General features: G+C 42.2%; 1 protein-coding gene across 1 annotated transcript in view; it reads right to left on the bottom strand.

Moving 5' to 3' along the window:
- The window catches only part of TEDC1 (tubulin epsilon and delta complex 1), a 75810-nt gene that overhangs the window by 5847 nt on the left and 53451 nt on the right, over positions 1-16512 (bottom strand). The window contains exon 7 of the mRNA XM_029962231.1: positions 16246-16458. Within this exon, the coding sequence (XP_029818091.1) occupies positions 16246-16458 (213 nt within the window). The remainder of the gene's footprint in view (positions 1-16245; positions 16459-16512) is intronic.

Here is a 16512-nt window from a genome sequence, read left to right as displayed (position 1 = left end):
TCAGTGGGCAAATCATGGAAAAGGTAACATGTCACACATTTTAAGTGAGCTGCCTTCCAGTTTATTTGCATGTTCCATTGTTTTGAGGCCAGAACAGTAATATCCAGATTCACCTCCCCTGGATACGTGATAATTTGTCATGTGGACTGCCCCGGTCTTTCCACTGCCCATCTTGTGAAGCTCCACTTCCATCAGTGGCTTAGGATGCTCTACACATCTAGCTCACTTGATCTCTCCTCAGAGAGAAGAATTTCCAGCCCCTCAGCTCCCTCACATTTGCCTGCAACCTTTCTGGTCATGAGCTTCCCAGAGCTTTGTGTTTCATTCTGTAGCACTCAGAAACATCCCAGAGGGCCTGATCTCTCTCACAGTATTAATACTGAAAAGTGCAGTAAAAGTTACACACAAAATGGTTCTCTTTCTGCTCAGAAGCAAGCTGAACGTGAACTTATTTGGAGGGAATTTTACCAGCACGCAAGACATCCCAAAGAGATGCTAAGAGATCTAGATAACCACATCATGTTACTTAAATAATTTCCAGTAATGACCTAGGAAAATTGACAATCTTCCAAATGCTGAGAGTGAACATTTCAGCTTGTTAAAACTTCACGTGGCAGCCTGAAAGCCTCAGAAAGCAAACTGAATGCTCTGCCTCACAGTTACAAGCCTGAAGGAAGCCACTAGCTAGTGACAGAGGTTTAAAAAGCAGCAGCAAGGAAAGGTCCAAACACCTACTTTGAGGAAAAGAAGGGGGAGAGGCACAGGAGCATTTCCATTTTATGATCACGTTGTTGCCAGCTTCAAAGAAGGAATAGAGAACCAAATGGCTGGAGTTCCTTTAGAAGTAGATGATAAAGACTAGAATCATGTCATTATTTTTAAGTCACAATCTCTTCATATTATTCTAAGGATTTTGTAGAAATGGTTATAAGAGTATCACTCAGAAAATCACTCTTCAGAAAAGCCTAAAAATGGCCCATTTTCTGTTTCCAGTCCTATCAGTGCACTCATCTCGTATTTCTCTCATGAACAGGGAGAAGACCCCACATGCATACAGTATGAAACACAAATTATCCTTGCCATGCTGTACAGATACTACAAACTGCAATGCCTGCCTCTGCCAGAAAAAACAGTGCAGCTTGCTCCTTTGTGCTTCTACTCACAAAGAACAAACAGGAAAATCTCAGATCTTGTCTTTTCGAGTTGGAGAATGAAAGGAAATTAGGAAATATAAATGGATGCAATATCCAAGCCACGAAGTCACGCTCCTTTGCTATCAGGGCATAATAACCCAACGCATTTCATAAACTCATTTAGTTCTTCTGAAAACACTATAGAGTATTTTAACTTGCAGAATTTTTTACTCCTAAAGGAAGCTCATTCCCAAGCTTTATTTTAAAGCTATCACGTCTAAGATGGCCCCTGAAGTGAAATATTACATGCCTGGAAACAGAAGATTAATGAGGGGTCAGCCTGCATAAACAGAAGAGACCTGCAAGGTCAGCTGGAGCATTCACCTGCCTGGCTCTGAACAGCTCCACAGCACATTGCAATACCCCAAGCACAGGTTCCCCAGCCTAGAGGAGCTGCCCAGAGCTCCCAGTCTCCCTGTAAACTGAGTAGACTCTCATTCAACACTCAAGTATCAATTTTAGATAAAGGTCTGTAGGTAAAAAATGGAAGTGGGATAAGCATAAAGATATTGGCACTGCTCAGAGGCTGCCAGCATGGATGCTGTGCACAAATCCTGCCAGCTGACCACTGGAAACCAGGCATGGCAAATTGAGGCTGGTTTAGGAGTTTTCAGTTTCCACTATGCAATCCAGGTCAGTCAGTATTGTCTTTAATCAATACACTCTGAATAACACTTTCTAAAGGATCATTATTTATACCTTGTATTGTCTTACAGTTTATATCTAGTGTTTTTTCCACCAGCACCCCCAAGGAAAGCCTTGCAGAGCTGCAATCCCAGCTGACAGTCTATCCAGGATACAGAAAACAGGATACACAAAACAGGATAGAGAAGGATTTGCAAACTCTTTTAAAGAAAGTCCTCCTTGTCATCACTGAAAAAACAGCATCAAGTACAAGACAAAAGAGCAAAAGGAAATGATAAACAAAGGTATCAATAAGATATTAGGGGGAAGAGCAGAGTCACTATAAGCATAGCAGAAACATCTGTAAGTATTAAATAAGAGTGGAATGCAATCAAAATAGTCACAGGGATCCCACAATTCCCACCCACAACCACTTTACGCTCCCATACAGGAATTTCCTGGCTATACAACACGCATTCTGCACCTTGCTGCACACAGAGTAACACTGAGAAACAGCACCATGGTCTGCCTGTGACAGAAGATGTCCAAGCAGAATCCCAAAGATCACTAGGGACAGCAAGAGCTGAACATGCCAGCATTGTTGTTCCCCGTGTTTCTCACTGTACAGAACAGAAATCAATAACCCAAGAAGTTTGTGTGTCCCCAAAGACATAAAAATAAAGCCTTTTTCACACATAAGCAGGGTGAGGACTTTACAGTTCTTTAACAATAAACAATAATTTGGCTGGGCACCAGCTTCTTTTAACAAAATTTTTCAGTTGTTTTTTTTTTCAACAATGACAGTTAAGGATATGACAAATGCTTTCCCCTTCCTTAGCTGTAGACAGTAACCCACTCAGCCTCAGAGGAAAAGAGAAAGGCACCATTTCAAGGGATGCTGTAAATGCATAACTGACAAAATCAAATCCGGCAGCTCCTACTGCTGGGAAAAATTACAGAGCAGGGGGGACAGGACCCTGCAGAGCAGGAAAATCAGGCCTCCAAAATCATCTAAAGCCATTTGCTGCTTATACACAAAAGTCCATAAGTTAAAGCAAAACTAATATCTGCAATCAGCTGTTCTGGAAACACTACAACACTGAGTAAGCAGGTGTTTTACTATAAAAAAATACCTTACTCTAATTTCAAATTCATGTCCTATAGTAACTTGCCCAAATGTAATTTCAAACCTTTAAGAAAGCTACAGAGTTAGTACTGCAGCTCTATAAACCTTGTCTCATTGAATCAAGCTTCTCTGCTGTAAGCTTTCAAAGGTTTTAATTTTCTGCAGCAATTTTACACACTAAAGAGTAACCAGTTTAAAAAGCTGGAAACCATCACTTGCTATTTTAAAAGCTGAAGACTTCCCACACTGTCCTGCCTAAATGAGGTTTCTTTCTTCTGGTGAGATCCTTGATTGTACACAAAGAGACCTGAAATAGCCCATTTAATACCAATTTTCATGCATTTATGGATTAAAGTCATAATAAACTGTTTGAATAGTCTAACCTACTAAAAGCACAAGCTACAGTACCTCACCTGGTAATTTCTGCAATGTTGTGCTACTTCCTGGTAAACTACAGGGTTTCTTGTAGAAACATATACTTTAGGGGTTTTAAACACAGGCTCCAGCTCCCTATCACTGCATTACCTCAGCAGTGAAATACATTTATGGTTTAAAATATGTCCCTTCTCAGCAAGTTCCGCCTCAGCCACTGTGTCTTCTTTTACCATCTTTCATCTAATACCCTCGAAATTCCTCTTCTGCCTAAGAACCTCCAGAACACCATCCAGCTATGAACTTTGCCCTGGTTAAATTACACTATTCTCACTTCTCAAAGAGCTGGACCAAATTAAATCCCTTATTACCCCTCCTTTAATCCTTTCCAATCTTTCAAGCATTTGTGAGGGTGGTATAAGTGGGGCCAACACATTTCATTAAGCTCTGAATTGTGATCTATATCTTATCTGCCCAGTGGCAGACAGCAACATTTAGTTGCCAATAACCTAACAACTCTTCCATGACCCATTACCCTCTATTTCCTAAGGCCACGAAATGGAAAGGTTTGCACATATCCAAAACCTGATGCTGTAGGCAGATAAAACTCATTTGAAGTACATATTTCTTACTAAACTCACACCCCAGCAACAGTAAGAAACTCAATCAGCTTAACAATAATTACAAAAGCTAAAACAAAATTTCACCTTACTATAATTAGTAATTTCTAACACTCTTTATTAGCTCAGCAGGAGGAAAAATCTCAGGCCTCTGGAATTGGTGGTGAAGAAATGAAAGGGGTGATCCCAAAGTAATACTGATGGGGCCGTTATTTGTACCATAAACTATGAAGATATTTTAGAAGGGTTGTAAAGCTGAGCTATAGCAACTGACAGAAGATGTAATTATACAGGCAGCTGCATTCCAAATTTTGCCCGAGATCTGCAATTTCCTGCAATTAGAAAGGAATGTGTGCATCTCCAATCTTTTGCATTTTAAGGCAAGACATTCACTATCGGAATGCTAACTCCCAGGCACACACATGTCATTCCAAAACAAAATGACAGGGAAGCCAAGGAGAGGCCAGGTACCTATTTTATCTAGGAATAGATCTTTTAACTGGGGGAGGAGTCCTCTGAGAAGAAACTAAGTTTTAATACCCAGAACGTACATAGCTGCATCTGACAGAAAGGGCTGCCAAGGTCTGGCAGGGCACTGCTGCTCTGTTTCAATTATACATCCAACACTGCAAAGCACTTCCTAAGCCTTCAGATCAACATCCACACTGTTCTACAATGGAAAGCTTTTAGACAGCAAGGAAGCACAGTAATGGAAAGTTAGATGTTAATTAAAGCATCTAGATGACAGAATTTCATAAAGAGGAGTGACCTCTTCTTCTCTGAAAAGATAACATATTTTTGTTGGCTTTGTTTGGTTTCTTCTGAGGGCTTTTTGCTTTGTTTTTGTTTGTTGGTTTTTTTTTAAGATATTCCAATAGGTCTGTACTTAAGACTCATGTATCTAAACACTGATGGAAGTCAGAAAAGTCAATTTAGCTTAATATAAAGAAAAAGTATATGGGATTAGGAAAACAGGAAAGAACAACATTAAGATTTTTCAGGGACTTTACCAGCAAAATACAAATATACCTCCAAATATCAACACAAAAGCTCACGACTGATAAAAGCATTGCCTGTGTGCTGAGCTTACAAATAACTATGACACAGGCAAAGCCAAGGGGAAATTAATCCTCTTTGGCCTCAGAGCAACTGAACTCTATGACAGCTGCACCGTGAGCCTGTGTGAGCAGACTTGCTTACAGTGAGGGCTTCACCCAGCTCTCCTCCTGTGATGGAGCTGCACTGGATCTACCCTAAAAGAGATGCACAGAGGCAGCTCCTTCAAGGATAGCCTTTAGGTTGGATTGCTTAAGGACATACCTGAGGCAAACAGCCCAGAACTCAGGCAGCTATGCTGAAAGCCTCCTGAGACATATTCCTCCTCCACAAAGCTACAAAAATGTATCCTGGCTCAGGGGAGACCTTATTGTTCTACACAACTACCTGAAAGGAGGCTGTAGACACGTGGAGGTTGGTCTCTTGTCCCAGGCAACCAGCGACAGGACAAGAGGAAACAGCCTCAAGCTGTGCCAGGGGACGTTTAGGTTGGATATTAGGAAAAATTACTTAATGGAAAGGGTTGTCAAACACTGGAACAGGCTGCCCAGGGAAGTGGTTGAGTCACCATCCCTGGAGGGATTTAAAGGACGTGTAGATGTGTAGATGTGGCACTAAGGGACGCAGTTTAGTGGTGGGCGTGGCAGTGCTGGGTTGGATTTGACAATCTTCGTGGGTTTTTTCCAATCTAAGCAATTCCATGATTCCACGATTCTATTCTATGATATTTTTGTACTCTCTGTGACTGAGCTTTTGGGGCATGTAATTTGCTTTTCCACTGGTTAACTTTTGAGGAGAACAACTGAAATCAAATTAAAAAAATAGATGGGAGTCAAAAATGTTATGCTATTGCAACAACTCTGCAGAACCAGTCAGGGACAAATCTTAAAATAATAGATGGTCCTCAAAGAAACTTCTGCATCACCTCTGTTCACCTGAAGAGGATTCCAGCACAAAAAGAGCAGATATGAAGCTTCAGCAAGAGCATACAAGAAGATGACCAGAATCACTGTGCTCTGGAGCCAAGAGCTCATCTAAAACTTTACAGCTTCTTCCCAAGAAGGCTGCCACTGCTCTAAGGAAGTGGGACAGCTCCAAGCAGGAATATCAAACTTCCAGATTCTTTACCATCAGCTACAAGAAGACATAGTTCATACTCGTGAAAGGCCCATATGCCACACAATTCTGAATGCAGACCATAGGGAATAAGAGAAAAACACCTACTTCCCTCTCCAAATGAGAAATCTTCAGCATTTTGCAGTAATTAAAAAAGTTCCATTCTAACATTCCAGCCTTTCATAATGCATTTCTTTTTAAATGTAGTTTTACCTCTAGACTTTCCCAAATCCTTGAATTTAATTAGAAGATCACACAAATTGAAGTAGTAATAGGCACACAGTGAAAATATATTATATAAACCCCAGAATATGTAAGTAATTCAGACACTTGCAGAAAAGCTGCAGGGCTATTTTGAAAAAGACCCTGACAACTACAAATTACAAAGGAAGGCAACAGACAAGTATTGCTTCGTATAATAAATTGCTCGCTTACTTTTCAATTTGTTCTACCAAACTTTTATCTTGGGCAGCAGAGACAAACACTGATGATAGATCATCTCAGATCTAAGTGGCTTGCAGAGGCTTGGAGGGTCCCACTTTGTTTTAAGAAGACCTTTATCACTGTGCAACATAAAAGTAACCCCTTCAGAAAGAGTGCTGCTTGTGCCTTGCACTTCTCTATATCACCCTGCTTTGGGAGAACAGGATGTGAAACAAATTCAAGCAATGTAGTCCCTGTATAGACAGCCAAAACAAGGAATGTTGATGCAAACCACTCCTAAATACAGAGATGAGAGGAAAGCATTACCCCCTAGTCATACAAATTTTCAGAAAAGGTTTTTTCTTAAGCAAAAAGTACCAAAAAAACCAACCACCCCTCCCAGCTTTTAGGGAATTTCTTCACCCCCAAACTGTTTTGGTTTTCAGTTAGAAAACACTTCCTTGTCCCCTTCAGGGGCTTTGCATGACCACTGCAGAACCTCCACCGGCACCCTGCCCTGCAGCTCTTCTCCCTGCTTTTGGGGGAGGCAGGAGCAGTGCACCCAGAGCATCAAAGGTCACTCCAGCAGCCCAGCCTATCCACAGCTATAGCAGGAGGCAAAAGAACTTTGACTCCCAGGTAGAGATTTGTCTACTGAAAACACTTTCAGCATCTCAGTGAAAAAGCAGACATTTTCCTAAAGCCACTACTCTTCAAGTGCATTCAGCAGTTTCTCTTATTATCTCACCATCTGATGGTGAGCAGCAGCTGCAGGTGGATGTGAAGCTGCTTCAGTGGCCACTGTGACTCTTTCAGCAGCCAAAGGCCAGGCCTGACAGCTACCCTGCAAGGAGAGAAACCAAACAGGTCACAGGGCTTTGAGAGAGCCAGTAAGAGGAAGAGTTGAAAGCGGTGAGTTCTGAGCTCAGAAGTGTACTAAAGCTTTATTTAGATGCATTTCTGGCTGGAAAGAAAGTATGTGACAACACCAAATTACAGACTTACTTTTATGTCAGCTCTTCTAAAAGCACAAGGGACAAAGACGCAGAAACCAGTTGGATACTTTTTCCTCTTATGATCAAGTACCCTTGATTTCAGACAGACGACTGAGAGAACAAGGCCAAGGTTTCAAGAAAAAAAGGAAACAAAGTTAAGCTTTGAATGCATGAATGCAAACAGTCCTTCTAAAAACACCTCTGTCAACTCCCCAAAAAAAACAGCAGTGCTGCAAAGCAGGCAATGACTAACTCCTGCTGGCAGAGGGGGAACCCATGCTGAAAGCTTGCCTAGAGGTGCAAGGCAAGCCAGCTACCTCCTGGAAGTTACTGTCCCCAAAACCCACTCTGAAAGGTTCAGTAAAGCACACTAATAGTGTTTCAGGCAGAGCTATCTAAAACACAGCCACTGGTTACGGTGTTTGGCACTGCCTCTGTCAGCCAGAATTAGCTACATCCCCAAGGGACTGCCCTTGTGAAGGACAAGGTTTGTTGCAGTGGCTCACCACTTCCAAGACAGCCTCCAAATCTATCAACTTTGTGGTTGCTGGTACCTCAAATCCCACACACCAGCCTCCAAGCTTTTCACATTCGAATGATAAAGGCAGTGCTGGGACCTTACATGCCTTGTGCATCTGACCCTACAGGCATTCCTAGTCTTCATCCTTGTTTTATTGTGTGCTTTTACTGTGACAACCTAAGTGCTACACTTATTTCTTTAAAATGCACTAAAACATTTACAGTGGCTACAAAACACATTCTCTCAATGCAACGGGATTTTTTTACAGTTTATCGTTAAATAAAGCTCATCTATAATTTATTGGAGTATAATTCTCCAGCTGCATTTACTACATGTTTCATTGCCTTGGTCAGTATCCAACGTCTTCGTAAATAATGCGAGTAAAATATTAACACTGGTTATTTAACTTTAACTGTTCCTGTCACCTGAGCAAACATTCTGCATTTTGGCAAAGGAAGGGAAAACAGAATCTTCTGGGGACTGAGAAAACCTTTCACCCACGCCTATTTCAAACCCCAGAGTTCTGCACACAAAACAGGAGACGGCACTCAAGTTTTTAATGTCTCTCTCCGCCCTAAGGAGCTGGAGTCTTTTAGCATATATAAGCCCCATGAAAAATGTCAGGCTGGGTAATTTATTTTCAGTTACAGTTTTTGTGTGTGTTTGAAATCAGTTTGCTGATTTAGCTACTGGTACATAGAGTGTCTCTGTCTCTCACACAGTTCAGCACTTATTCAGCAATCTGTGCAGCAAGTTGCATCTGCAAACCAAGAATAAATACTTATCTTTTTCAACCCTTTGTACGCTGCAAGCTTAACATTGACTACTCAAGTCTGGCCAACCTACATACAGTTCTCGGAAGCGAGTAAAAGTCTTTCAAAAATCTCCCAGCTCTGCTCATCTGCAGTAACTTTCCACATGGATACCAGCCTTAAACCAGGCTCCCTAGGGTCTTCAGGGCTAAAGTAGATGTTAGATCCTGCTGTCAAACAGAGAACCGACACAGAGAGATGACTCCTTTTCTCCTTCCATCACAAGACAGCACACTGCCCTTCATGAACAATCACTTGGATCTCTACAGGCACTTACCAAAAGCAAGAAGCCTCAGATCTCCTGCTAGGAATACTGAGGAGTGACAAATAAACCAATGCAGGAAAATGCATGAGCAAAGACTGAACACAAAGATCAGGATTTACTTCCCACTATGTAGAGCAGATTCATGACTTCTAATAACCTAAATCTGCTAATACCATGGCAATTCCATCAGCTGCAAATTTAATCCTGCATTTAACTAAATAAGAACTACACGTAAGAGCCATTAGCCTTGTCCCCCCTTGCCATCCTCCTGTCCATGTCCTCCACTGCTCCCTTTGATGGATGTTTTGGATGATCTCTGCGGGTTTCCTCTCCCTACCCAGGCATCTGGGCCCAGCCAACCATGCACTTCCAAAAGCTGCTCCTGTGGTCTTGCTAATTCTTCAGTTTCTTTTCGCATGAGAAGCTCCACTGACAGCTGCTTGGCGCTCCAGATGGAGGTTTGCAAATACAAAGTGGAACACAGAAATGCTCTGGGACCAGAGAAGAGAATATGCTGACTGAGGAAATACACCAGCACTGAACCATTCCCTACCACTCCTCCACTTCCTCCACCCCAGACAGCCTGGATAATTAACTACTCGCTACACTAACATCTTCATATTAGCTGAAAGCCCAGAGAACTAGAATAAGCAGCAGCAATATCAAAGATGAAATGGGAACAGTTTGCTTAAAAAAAAAAAAAAAAGTTTTTGACAAGCCTCAGAGAGTTCTTCAGTGAGAGCTCAGCTGTCTCTGCCACAAGCCCCTGGTTTAAGGCAGAAGAAACAATCCAGCCCCACACCAGTGCAGGAGGGAAAGCAGCACACCAGGAGGCAGTCCAGCCCCACCAGTGCTCCTCAACGTTCGCATGGTGGAGACAGTAACGAGAATTTATACTTCCCTCACCCACATACATACTGCACATGCCTTTATCTTCATGCAGGTTAGCCACAGTACAGCCAGCAAACACTAGGAGTGGCTGCTAGGGACCCACAGCTCCTCACCCTCCTCTCTGATTCATTGTAAGTCATACAGAAAAACTTTGGAAGTGCACTTGCCTGAGTAGATAAAATTCAACTCAATCTTGGTAAGAAAAAAACTCAACCAAAACCAGAAGGATGTAGGACTATGTTTCAGCATCAGCCTCTGGAGCTGCTTCCTTACTTCAAATATTGAAGACTCAAATCAAAATGCATCAAAAACTATTTTGTCTTTTAGAAATGTAAGATCCTTAGAAAAAAGATCTTTTTATTAGACTCTATGACATCTCCAGCAGCATTCTGCGATGAGCTGGCAGTGGCAAAAAGTTTTGAGTGAATCACAGAACTCTTGGGATGGAGAGAAAATGCCTCTGTATTTCAATCCTCACCACCTCCACTCATTGGGGTGTCCCAGGCCATTCCTGACACCCCTGCACCCTCCTTCTCCTCTGACAGAAACAAAACATCCCAGTTCCATACGGCCCCTCCCTAACACACTACAAATTCAAAGGGTATTTCTTCCGAAATGAGGCAGCCCCGTACTCTCCTATCCCTATCCAGGCTGTGGGTGCAACAGTTTGGGAAGGTTAGAGGTTACTGAATGGAGGGGGAGGTGATCAATCAGGAGAAAAATACAGAACCAAAGACAGAATGTAGTTTTTCGTGCTCTTCCACTGTCATTAAGGAGGTCTGGTATGGGCTCAACTCAGGGTACTTGGACACACCATCAGCCAAGCACGCAAGCACAGCCAACAGTATTTCTGGGGAGAATTCTAGTGTGAAAAGAGCATGTTCAAGCTCAGATTAATGACTCTAAGCCTTTCTGGTACGTGCTCCAGAGGTGTATGCATGAGCAAGCTCCATCCCATCATATTGCCATCTCTGGCTTGCTTTTAAATGCTAGTGAACACAGAGGATCCCAGGATACAATATCCCAAGTTTCAACAAAGGCTCAGAATGGTATAAGCATTTATGTGATGAAAACTGAAACCATTACCATTTGGAGTCAAATACTCCATATTCCAGCTTGTGGATGCCAAATGTTTAACGAAGACTGAAATCAAATCCTCCCCTCTAAGTGAGGAGCAGATAACATGAAATATTCAGAAAGGAAAAAGTAAACAAACAATTGCTCTTCTGGAAATAGGAGATTTCATCTCTCATGGTTAAGTTTGTTTCTGAGAGGAGAAACATTCTTAAAGCTTAACCATTTTCCTCCACTTTTTGATAGTTTACAGATCTCCAAAATGTCACCAAAGAAATTATGATTATTTGCCCAGCACTGCACAGAAGAGAACAAAGCTAACAGTAAAAAAGCCCCATATTCAGATCACACCTCTCTCATATACCTTTTCCCCTCCTTCAAGTTACTGAACACGTTGCTGCCTAGAGATGGATATCAGTTAAAATGTCATATTAATCAGGATTTCAAAAATCACCAAATCCTATTGTAACATTCAAATGTCTTCAATTGAACGTCCCTGAAAGGGGAAAAGGTTTCAGGGTCATTCCAAGCACATAACCAAAGAAACAGCTGGGGGCAGGCAGAAACAAACAAAAGGAAATAAGGAAACAAGCAAAGAAACAAAATAACTAAAAAGTTTCTTAATCTTAAGAGATTTAAGATTGATAGTTTTAATTATCAGACTCACAGTGTGCAAATGACCAAACTTACAACAAACAGACACATTGCCCCTGAAACCACATCTTGAATCATAAGCAGTTGCTTAGTGGTGCAAACCAGGCATCATGGCATAGCAATGAGTAACACATCTGAAATACCTCTACACAGTCCAAAAGAAACAAATCAATCAATTGCAGGCTTTCATAAATTAAAGACACTTCAACAGATTTTCAAGCCAAATCCACAGTCTTAGTGCAGGTCCAGCTCTTATTGAGCCATCCCTGACAGATACCTGATAACCTGGTTTATGCAGGGTCCAAGAATGGAAACTTCACAGCTCACCAGACAACCTACTCCCAATGTTTCTCTGCCCTGGATATTAGGAGTTTTTCCTAAGTATCTAATATTTCCTAGTATCTAATTAGAATCTCTATGTTGTGATTTATACACATTCTTGTCCCATTCTCTGAGGATATAGGGAGGAAAAAAAGAACAAAGAATCATATACCTCACCTCAGTCTTGCCATTTTTAACACAAAGATCTTCCAAAGACCTTACATTTCACACTTATTTTGTCTTCTGCACTCTCCCTAATTTCTCTCCTCAGTGGTGATGCTCCACAATGGATATGAGGAAAGAGGAACTGTACCTGATTAGATCAAAGCTCTATCTAACCCAGCACTGTCTTCAGTAGTCATAGCAAATAACTAGGGAATAGGTTTAGGAATAGACAAATATAGAACAATACCTCACTTAAAGATACAACTTCCTAAACTCCAGCAGCTTATGGCTGAAGGTCTTTTCTGAACAGAGAGAACTTTCCATATTTCTAACAATGACATTTTTCTTCATTAATTTGTCCAGTAATTCCCTCTAGGTTCATGCATCATGAAAACCAAGGAGCATCAGAAGAACAGAAAAATCCTGTCTCCTCCTGCTCCATTGTAATATCCCTCTTCATTCTCTCCTTGTGCAAGAAGTCCAGCCCAGGTAAGTTTCCTCACAGAGAAACCCTTTCACAACTTGAGTCATCACTGCATCCCCTCCCTGTGCCTTTTCAGCTCAACCACCTTTTTATTTATTTATGAATGGGACTAGCACTGCACATGGCATTCCAAAAACAGATGGGAATATTTTAAGTTTTCCTTTCTTCTGCTTTCCTAACAGTTTTTTATGATTCAGTTTACTATTTCTGACCACTGACATTTTCACAGAGCTCATTCATGTGCCAAGACAATCAGAAGAAACACATGTAAAATTATGATCCTCCCTTCAGATGCATTTTCTTAGATTCATCCCCACGCAATTTCATCTGACATTTTACCACTTCACCACTCAGTACAAGGACCCTCAATAATCCTTTGCTGTTTTCCTTCAGGTGCTCTCAGGGATTTAATCTCCCCTCTCCACTGGGGCACCTCCCCATACAGGCCCTTTCCCAGAGCAGTGGCACAGGGCTATGAGGCTGCACCAGTGACCACCTCCACAAACCCATCACAGCCCCCTCCTCTCTGCCTCCTGCTCTGCTGTTTGCTCAAGGGAAAGAGGAAAGACAATCACATGGGCAGTTTATTTTTGTTGGGAATCTTTTCAGAAAGGGACTTCATCAAATACCATTTGTAAATGCAATTAAACGACATCGATCCAACCGCCCCTGCCCACATGCTTGCTGGTCCCTTCAGAGAGCTCCAACAGATTTGAGAGTCATGACTCCTCTCTGCAAAAAAACCTGTGCTGTCTCTTCCCCAGTATATCACATTGAATGCTGTGCCCTCAATTCTGTTGTTCAGAGCAGTTTCTACCCGGTTGCCTGGCACAGGCATCAGCCCCACTGGTAAAAACAGACAAATACTCTGTGGATTATCATGTTCTTTGTGAAGTACAAGGTAGTGGACACAAGAGCTGTAATAAACTGCACTGTCCCTCAGCTGGGCATGCCTGTAAGAGCCAAGATAATTTCCAGATGTCTCAGTACTGCAAGATACAAAGTCAGTGATAATGACTTTAGTCACCGCTGTATCTTCTCTTTGTTTGATTAAAAAAATAATACAGAAGGAAAGATTTGATAAGCTTATTTCTCCAGGGAAAAGACTGAAGGGGTCAGAAACATCCAATTGATAGAGGAGCCTGCATTCAGCAAGCAGCCTGGCTGCGGGGAAAAAAGACAGATCACAGGCAAAAAGCATCACATAAGCAGCAACACTATGCAAAGGAAGGCCTGATATGAAGAGGATTGATGGAGAGTCGTCTGACCCCCAGCATTCCAAAAAATGCTGTCATGTAGCATTACAAAACCATTCTGTTTCAGGGCATGTAGAAGAGGAGGCATTTGCGATAATCCATCCTTTTAACAACACGCTTAAAGTGCACTCCATCTACTACCCAGTCACAAACCCATGATACCCACAGAATCTCAGAAACACTGGAACATGACCAACCATTATTCAAATCCAATCAGTGCATCTATTTCAAAGAAGAAATCATCAGTTAAATCTTTTTGGACTTAAATTTTTTAAGCATAAAAAAATTTCAGTGTGATATTGCATAATATCTAACATCATATTTAACAGCATACATAGTGTTATATATAAGAGAAGTCCAAGCATATTTTGCTTTAGAAATCACACACTGCAAGTTTTATTTTTAGAATTCTAGGTCTGAGTTGTCCCACAACAGTCACGTCCGTTTTGCCACAGAAGCAACCAAATCTGATGATACTTGAGATCTGCCTAGTCCAGTACCCCATCACTGACAGTGATCGACACAAGTGCCTACTGTAAGACAAAGGCAAATATATGGAGATACTTCCTCAGAATATTCCCACAGCCTGCAATGATTTGTTCTCCTGCTAACTCGTAATGCTGTATTTTTTATCTGCATATTTTATAGTCTTTGATGGATTTCAACTTCCAAGAATGTGTGCAACATTTTCGAATCCGTGTACACTGCTTATATCCACAGTGCCCTGTGGGAAGAGGTTTTGTACTCTATGTGAAGCAGCAGCTCCTTGGGCCTGTCCCTGTCCAATTGATCCTAATTACTTCCTTTTCCTTACAGTGGAAGAGAGTGATTAGCTCTCCACACACTTTTTCCACGCCAGACCTGTTTTGAACTCTGGGCAAATACTTCTTGATCTGACAACCTGCCATCTTCATTTTGTCAGCTCATCTACAATCCTGTCTACCAACACTTCAATCTAAAAGCACATACTCCCCCCTCTCTTGAAAAGAAAGAAGTCTAACACCTCAAGCAAAAAAACCCTCTCCTGAGTTAATACAGACACAAAATAGTGAAACAGCAATTTTGCTACTGCTCCATCTGCCCAAACTGTTTCTTTCACTTTTTCTCCATCCAGACGTATCATAAATTCTCTGGCATCCTCTTCTCAGCCCAGCTCAGCCCAGCTGCCCTAAGAGGCCTAATCAGCCGATCAGGGAGTGGAGCCGAGGTCGTTTTTGGGAGATTTAAAGTGCTGCAGGGAGTGCTGTGACCCGGAGCGTGGGGAACAGGCATGGCAGTGAGAGCGGGGTGAGACATTTTTTACGGACAGAGTAATCAGATATCGGAATGGGCTGCCCAGGGAGGTGGTGGATTCTCCGTCCCTGGAGGTTTTTAAAACGAGACTGGATGTGGCACTCGGTGCCATGGTCTGGTAACCACGGCAGTGTTGGATCAAGGGTTGGACTTGATGATCTCAGAGGTCTTTTCCAACTTCGTTGATTCTATGATTCTGTGATTCTCTCCTCTTGATGCCTGAGAAGAATCGTTAGTTTTTTTATGCCTGCATCCTCACTGTAATTTCTCCTTGTGCCAACATATTCAGATTCACCTTTTACATCTACATTAACATCTCCTTTATTTATGCCCCACCACCCCCTTCGGGTGCTTCCCAGTATCTCCCCATCCTTATGACAGCGAATACCATGTACACTTCCTTCATATCACCTGCTTTCCTCCACAGCCAGCCTCCCACAGCCAGTCTGTTCTTCCATCAAATCTTATGCCTAGTCTCTTCTCTCACTTCACAGGTTTCAAATCCCTCTTATTCCTTCCCCCATCAGACATTTCAAAGACTCCTAATTCAGTGAAAGATGACAAGCTCTGGCCTCTCCCACTCTTCTTTCCCTGTGAATACCTTTCTTTATTTTCTCACTATAATCATTACTGCTTTCAGCCTACTGCATCTATCCCCTCTGGGGGCTGCCATGATCTCCTTCTTCCTCCCCTCCTCTCCCCTCTCTTCTCCTCTCCTTTGAAACCTTCCTTTCCAAAAGAACACTTGTTTTGTTTCAGCATGCTGCCTCTCCGGGACAGATGCCTACTTTGTGTTTGAAAGAGCACTTGGCATGCTGTGGGCATAAACAGACAAGTAACCACAGATCCGACATCGTGACTGCAGCAAGGTTGACACAGAGCAGCAACAGGGAGCCTGCCCCAGAAGGGGCCAAAGAGAGAGAGATGAAAACCAGGAATGATCTTAGGAATCACTAGTGATCATGAACACCACCTGAAGCCTCACCTTCTCACACCACGCAGCCTTTCGGTGGGCTACAAGCTTATGCAGTTGGTCTTGGAGAGTCATTAGATCTCTGGATAATCTGTCAATTTGCCCAGTCAGGTTGTCAGCCCAGGGGCAGCAGGAGGTCAGCTTTGGCAGCCTTCTTTTCTCGACATGAGTGTCCTGGGACTGGCACATATTTCCCTCTTCAGCCATATTATCCAACACAGTTTCCTAAAGGCAAAACAATAAAAGTTACTTTTCAGCAGGAGCTAAAATGGTTCCCCC

The sequence above is a fragment of the Manacus vitellinus genome, unplaced genomic scaffold, assembly GCF_001715985.3.
Source record: "Manacus vitellinus isolate BGI_N305 unplaced genomic scaffold, ASM171598v3 scaffold_44_pilon, whole genome shotgun sequence".
In the NCBI taxonomy this organism is placed as follows: domain Eukaryota; kingdom Metazoa; phylum Chordata; class Aves; order Passeriformes; family Pipridae; genus Manacus; species Manacus vitellinus.
Note: the sequence above shows the minus strand (reverse complement) of the source record. Positions and strands in the feature narration are given on the sequence as shown.